The 7107-nt window shown below is 31.0% G+C and overlaps 1 protein-coding gene across 1 annotated transcript; it reads right to left on the bottom strand.

Moving 5' to 3' along the window:
- Positions 1–308: 308 nt before the first annotated feature.
- LOC122052300 (G-patch domain-containing protein 1-like) lies at positions 309–6330 on the bottom strand. The gene is made up of 11 exons (XM_042613766.1): positions 6147–6330; positions 5026–5110; positions 4844–4923; positions 4718–4742; positions 4535–4625; positions 4384–4450; positions 3819–3903; positions 2534–2718; positions 1892–2119; positions 1702–1818; positions 309–534 (listed from the first exon to the last, which is right to left on the bottom strand). Exons 1-11 carry the CDS (start codon positions 6222–6224, stop codon positions 478–480), a joined length of 1098 nt encoding a protein of 365 aa, XP_042469700.1. The 5' UTR covers positions 6225–6330; the 3' UTR covers positions 309–477.
- Positions 6331–7107: the final 777 nt, after the last annotated feature.

Here is a 7107-nt window from a genome sequence, read left to right as displayed (position 1 = left end):
TTCATTATAACTAAAATAATTAATAAATTTGAATTTGACCATGAATATGATTATAACATTCACATCTCCTTCCCTAATTTAAAAATGATAAAAGAGAAAAAAAATAATAAAAAAAATTAAAAATACTAGAAATTTAAAAATAGTTAATATAGTGTAATAAAAAATAATTATTTAAATTTAATAAAATAGATAATTCATTTTAAATTTTAAAGATATTATAAATAAATTGATGTGAATGCTCCTTCCTACATGCAGTTTTATCCTAGATTGAGGTTATTTTTGAGAAAAAAAAAAAAAATACATGGTCATAAAATCACACAATAACAACTTGAATTTGATGACGAGTATGAAGCAACAAATTGGCGCTCGCAAAATTTCTGTTGTAAGAGAGGATTACACGTACCGTACAATGGAATGACAAATTGAATAATAAATACGACTGTTTGTACTACACTTACACTCTAAAATGATGATTTTTCACGCGGCCAGTGAAACGGTCTTGCCTTCCACTATGAATGTCTTGCTGCCTTCTAACTGCACCAAAAAAAAAAAATAGCTGACATTCGCAGGAGCAATAAAAAAAATTATGCAAAATTTCATGAAAAATTATAGAACAAAATTGTCTCCAATTACGGAGAGCAAATCACATGTTCAACTTAATAAAAGCGATCGTTCAATACAAATAAAATTAATTAAATAAATAATCTTAAACAATTTGTTAAAGTAAATGAAGAAGCTTGAACATGCATATATTTAACTTGTTAATATTCATGACAAGGGATATGTGAATCACATCCATCAATAAAATTCTCATTAATATGGTAAATAAATAAAGAAATTTTTAATATGAACAAATAAACTCCTATCATCAAATTTAATAATCAATCGAATAAATTTAAAACTATTAAATTTTTAAACAATCAAAGAAACTTGAGCTGAGAGCTCAATAATATCTATACAAACTAAGTTTAAATCAAACTCAAACTCATATAAAAGAAATCAAACCAAGCTTAAATAATCATTTCAACAATTTGATTCTGTTTAGATTCAATTCAATTACTTTAACAAATAAATTTGAATGCCATCAAGTTTAACTCGACTTGGCTCGTTAACACCTTAATTATATGGGTACATTCATTCAACTTTGGAATATAACCAAGGAAATTCAGACCACATTTCTAAACTCTTCCTTCTTTAGGAAACAAATGATGTTGATAGAAATAAAAAAGGTGGTGAAGAATGTAATTTGGCATCAAAGTGTTCATAAAAAATTAAAGAGATTTTAGAAAATTATTTCCAATTCCTCCAAATTCTAAGAACTACTTGTAACTATTTTTAAAACTCCAAAAGGGAAGGAGAACTACTACAATCAGTTTGCTCAATCCGAGTAACTCTATGTTTCTTTAGACCACACAACTAATCCTTAGAAAATTAGGTTAGATGCATTGCATTGGTTTAATGTCGTGCATGTTAATGTATCCATGATTTCATATCGATTTAGAATCACCCGACAATACCTCATGTCGCATGTTGCACAGAATATTGTGTCTAATATATTATATTTTGCACGTAGATATAATATGTATTTACTTGTATATCAATTCAATTGAATCTAGAAAGAAATTCATATAATCTACTTAGATGGAAAACAAAGCTAGTGAGATTATAATGAACAACAAAGTCCTTCAAAGAGAAATTTACCTTCCTCTTCAAGTACAACAAAGCGTCATGCTTTGAGGAAAAGTTGGACAGGAGAGAACTAGAGCGTGCCTCAATGTGTAGTTTAAGCTTCTTCAACTTCATTGATTGTGAAGGTTCCTGAAATGATTATTCTTGTTAACAAAGTGAAGGCACAGGATAAATTGTAATGTAATATTGCTAAACTTGGAACCTGATTAAGAAGCACTCTGCACAACTTCTTTAGCTTTATCTTTGGCTGCGCAACATCTTTGGCCTCTACGTCCTCAATCTTATTCCTCTTTGCTGGGCCATTAGAATCATCAGAGTGCTCAATGTCACTGTCGACTAAAGATGTCTTTTTCCCCTTCCAGTGGCAACCAGCGATCTTCTTCGGCTGATCCTTGACCCCAAGCCCTTGTTTTCCTGTTGTAGCTTTGTCCTGTAAAATATGAAACGAGGGAGAGAAATTATCACCAAACATCCATGTGAAAGCTTTTCAAAGATGCACTGCTTCATGATCTGTGGCCACATTTGTATCGATAGTGCTGTGATATTTAATTATCTCAATCAAATCAATCAAGCCAATTAAATATGAAGATAAATAAACAAAATTTAGACAGCAAGAAGAATGATCTACTTATTGTTCAATTCAAAGCAAACATGAGGAATCAAGAAAAAAGAACTGAAGATATTCTTAGATTTGAAAGGGGCAAGACAACCTTATATGAATAATTATGGTCTAAAACAAGACAATTCAACGTGTATGATGTCCTAGAATATAATTCAACGTGAATAAGGAACCTTAAGGCTACTAGCCTAAGAACGAAAGAATTCAATAAAAGAAATCACTTACTTGAACAAGCTTATACAAATTTTCTTGATCTTTTTCAGCGAATGTTTTGCGCTTATTTGAATCTGGAGGTACAGAATCTTTTGGTAAGGAGGATCTAGTAGCATGAAATTTGGCCCCAAGAAAACCTCCAGAAATGAATCCAAGTTTGTTACCCCACCACTGTGCATTTTCATCTTTGCAGCTTGCTACCACATGCAAAGTACAAAAGAACCATCAATTACTCAAAGAACAAGAGACAATGAAACGTGTATAAGGAATTTGTAAATAGCAAACCCAGCACAAAATCTCAGATAAGTGAGAATGTCAGTGAATAGATAGAAAGCAAAAGAAGAAAGGCAAAGGTCCGAATTTTAAATCACTTTTCTTATTTGTATAAAGTAGCAAATAGATCAACTGTTAGGACCGCAACAGTTAATAAAATTTAAGTTATAAAGTAAATTACGATAAAATTATATTTGATACAATACAATTAATAAAAAAATAGATAATGAAATAAACTAATTTAAGAAAAGTAATGATGTTGGCACATGCATTTAATTCAAATCCTAGATTTGATAGTGTGTGTATTGTTTAACGAATAAAATTTAAATTATACAACTACAAATTATAATAAAAAGATACCCCAGTTAGATTAGATAATAAAATTCCATACTTTAAAATTATAAATACCATCCAAATAAATCACTGCACTTTAAATGATGCGACCTTTTTGGTATAAATTCAAATTGATTTTCAATCACCATGATCACTCTTTCTTAAAATTTCATTGTATGACTTATAATCTTAATACACCAATAATTTCCACAATTTTACATGTCTCCTTTATTTTTATACAAGAGACTAAAAAACTTACCCATTTTCTTTGTTTTCAATATAAGGTTAAATGACTTCATAAATCATTCAATACTTCTATTTTCCTAGGCACTTCTATACTTCAATTGAAACTTCATTCAATTCAACTATTTTTTCATTTCGCATCACATTAAACACTTGTTCTACTTCTGAAATTCATAAACTAAGTTGATCACCTCATTCTTTATTAAAAAGTTGATAAAAATACTTCATTTATCAATTTTTTTTTAGTTTCGCATCCTTCACTAATTCTCGATTAGATTCATCTTTAATATATTTTATTTGCATAAAAACCTTTATTTTTCTCTCATTTTAATTATTATATAGATATTCATTACCCTTCTTTTATATAGGTGATCACTTTCCCATGAGCAACTAGAATTACATAATAAAAAATAAAAGAAAGAAAAGCAACACAGTGCTTGTTGCAAACCTTCCTGATGAGAATCGGCTAACGTGTACAAAGTTCCATTTTCTACATCAAGATCAGTCTTGCTACTGTCCTCAGCTTTACTAACCTGAAAAATGACATGCAAATATATTAACAATTGTAATAGGTCATGCTTACAGCATATCAACATAATTATGAATCAATCTGAAATCAATTCTTGGATATTGGCCTTCAAGATTAGATATTCATCATCAAGCCAAAGTGATATAAGTCCCAACTATTTGGCATCTCACTAGTGATATTCAAATAAACTAAATTTTTATGACATCGAGAATTTTTTTGGTCTCCTTTCTCCCCCTTAACACATTTATCTCTAGTTAATTCAACTTATAAAAAATATGTGATACTTGAACATGTTAATATCATCTCAACTTATAGCTTATCTTATTTTAGCATATATTACGGCTACACCTAATTGCACTTGATTTTTTATTTTTTATTTTATGTTTCAAATCAGCATGCACCAATTTTTTTTGTTATATGTTAGTAAAATACATGAAACACATGAATTGATAAAGAAATTATATGCAAATAGCCAATCACTTACAAGTATTCCTTGAAGATCCTTGGCCGAGTATGCATTCACACTCTTGCCCCTCTCTCTTTTCTTGTACCTATTTAAAACTATAGACAATTAACACTAGTGAATAGAGAAGTAAGCTTTTAGTAGTCCAACTATTAGAATGAGAGCAATCAACCTTCCTTGAGGCCGGGTGACCTTCATGACTGAATCCTTACTTGATGTATCATTTGTATATTCAATTTCTTCATCATCTCTCAGTCTTGCTTCTACATGCCATAAAGGATATAAATTAAAATGGCTGAAGCATTGTAAAAGCTAACAATCAAATTAGCTACATATCAAATTCTCCACACTATACCTTTCTCATCAGGTGCAGCTACTTGCTGCATAAAAAAAAAAGAAATAAGGCAAGGAATTAGTTAAAATTCACAAAATAAGGTAACAAAAAGGCTCCAAATCTACATCATCTGAGCAACAGCATTACCACTTGTAGTCTTTTAAGAATATTGTCAAATTGGGAAGTATCAAATGCCCAGTTATTAGAAGCATTATCCAAGCCAATTCCTACACATGAAGTATTAATTAAATAAGCTCTAAACTGAAAAAGAATAATCTTTACAAATTTATTCAAACAATCGCTATTCTTATTAGAAAATCGTTGATAACCTGTTGTGTCCTGTTTGTTTTTCACTCTAATATGACCCTTAATGCCTTGCTTTTCTTTGCCAAGGCCTTCACCTTCTTCCCAGCCCTACAAAAAGTTAGAAGAAAGCATAAATAAACTACAAAGGAAGATGCCTTTAGAAGAAGTAACATCTAAGTATGGTGAGGAACATACATAATTATGTGGTTCGACTATTCAAGGACATGTTTCATGTAATTATGAGGAACATACTTTTATCTTATTTCTTTAGACATGTTTCTTATAATTCCCTTCTAATATATTATTCTTATTTCATTATTATACCTCTGGGTGTGATGTTTCTGTCCTATGAAACTTAGAATGTGGATATATTACAAGCATAGTCTAGGATTGCGATGGCACAATCCTTTAACCGGCACAATAGACGTGTCAATTGAATTATTTCATTATGGGAGTGAGTATTCCTAGTCATGGGAAGACTGCTCACTTGAAACATGACAGAAACAATAGGGCTTTATAACAAATCTGTTAGCAGCAGCACATGGTTAGTTGATCCTCGAATGAAATATCATTCATCGAAACTGCCTTCTTTACACCTACTTACCGTTATTAAAACACAATGCAATTTATCTTCCATCCCCACTTGAACAAATTCTTAGTGCATAGCTCAAAACAGAAGTCATACAAGAAGAAATGAGAAGAACCACATAAAAGCAAATTTCAGCAGGAAGACGCACTATCTCCCAAGATCATGTGTCTAATCAAACCCAAATAACCCTAATTACACTGCTGCAATTCAAATTCTCAAAATCCTCAAAATGGATAGTTTATGAAATAGCCTGACCTTCCTCACAGACAGCGCCATAATACATGATATCGATTCATTTTATTTGTAAAAAAAAATGCAACATTGAACATACATGGCCAACCCTTTTTTCAGAAGGAATGCCGATCCATGATATCACGAACTATTTCAATTCATTACACAGACAAAAACGGCAAGTCACGTCGACATAAGCAGGCAATCCAGTAATATCGAAAATCGAATCATATCAAGAAGCCACTCATCAGATGAGTAGAATCATGAGCGAGGAAAGAAAAAAAAATAAGGAGCTTGACAGAGAGAGAAGTAATGCGAACGAACCATTTGTTTCATGAGACGGAAGGCGGCGGAGTCCCGAGCGACGCCGGAGTAGCAGGCTGGAGTTCCTGGCGCTGCCATGTCTTCAACAATCTACGTTCCAGGCCGCTTCCCCCCGCCGCTCGCAGCCCCGCCGCAGCCGAACTTCCGTACTGTAAACCCCCGCACAACATCCAAAACCTAATAAGTAGACGAATTTTATTTTGCTTTCAATCTCAGACTTTTATCCATTATTTCATCGTACCCCTTTGTATTTTAAACTATTACATGCTACCCATTATAGTTTGCAAAAATACGATCAAAATATTCCTCACCTTCGTGATGCCTTCTCTCTTTACGAAGTCCTAGTTGGCTAATGAGAAAATTTTATAGATTAAGCAAGTCGTTTCAGAGTCAGTATTAACTGCATCATTATTTTTCTCTAAACGGAATGCATAATCAAGTTTCGTTAAGATTCGATGTTATCTGATTTATCATATTTTTCTTATAAAGTCTAGTTTCTTTATCACACATGTCGCATGTGTGACTTTGGGCTAAAAATATTTGTGACTAAGATGATAAATTAACCAAATATTTATGGACAAATTTGATATTAAATTTGATAAGAATTTATTTATATTCATTTAATACATATAAAATTAATTAAATAAACATTGAACATTTAATAAATAAATTTGTATTATCAAACTCAACAATCAATCAAATAACATTCAAAATGTTAAAATTTTAAATAATCAAATAAACTTAAAATGAGAGCTCATAAACAAATCAAATTCAAACTAAACTTAACTATGCTCAAACTTATAAAAAAATCAAATTAAATTTGAACAATCATTTAAACAACTTAGTTAATTTTAAACTTGATTTAATTTGACTCGATTACTTTATCGAATAAATTTGAACATTTTAAATTTTAACTTGACATAACTCCATCATAACTAGTGCCTACAATTTAAATACACTG

Source organism: Zingiber officinale, chromosome 3A (genome assembly GCF_018446385.1).
Source record: "Zingiber officinale cultivar Zhangliang chromosome 3A, Zo_v1.1, whole genome shotgun sequence".
Lineage (NCBI taxonomy): Eukaryota > Viridiplantae > Streptophyta > Magnoliopsida > Zingiberales > Zingiberaceae > Zingiber > Zingiber officinale.
This window is presented reverse-complemented; position numbering and strand designations above follow the sequence as displayed.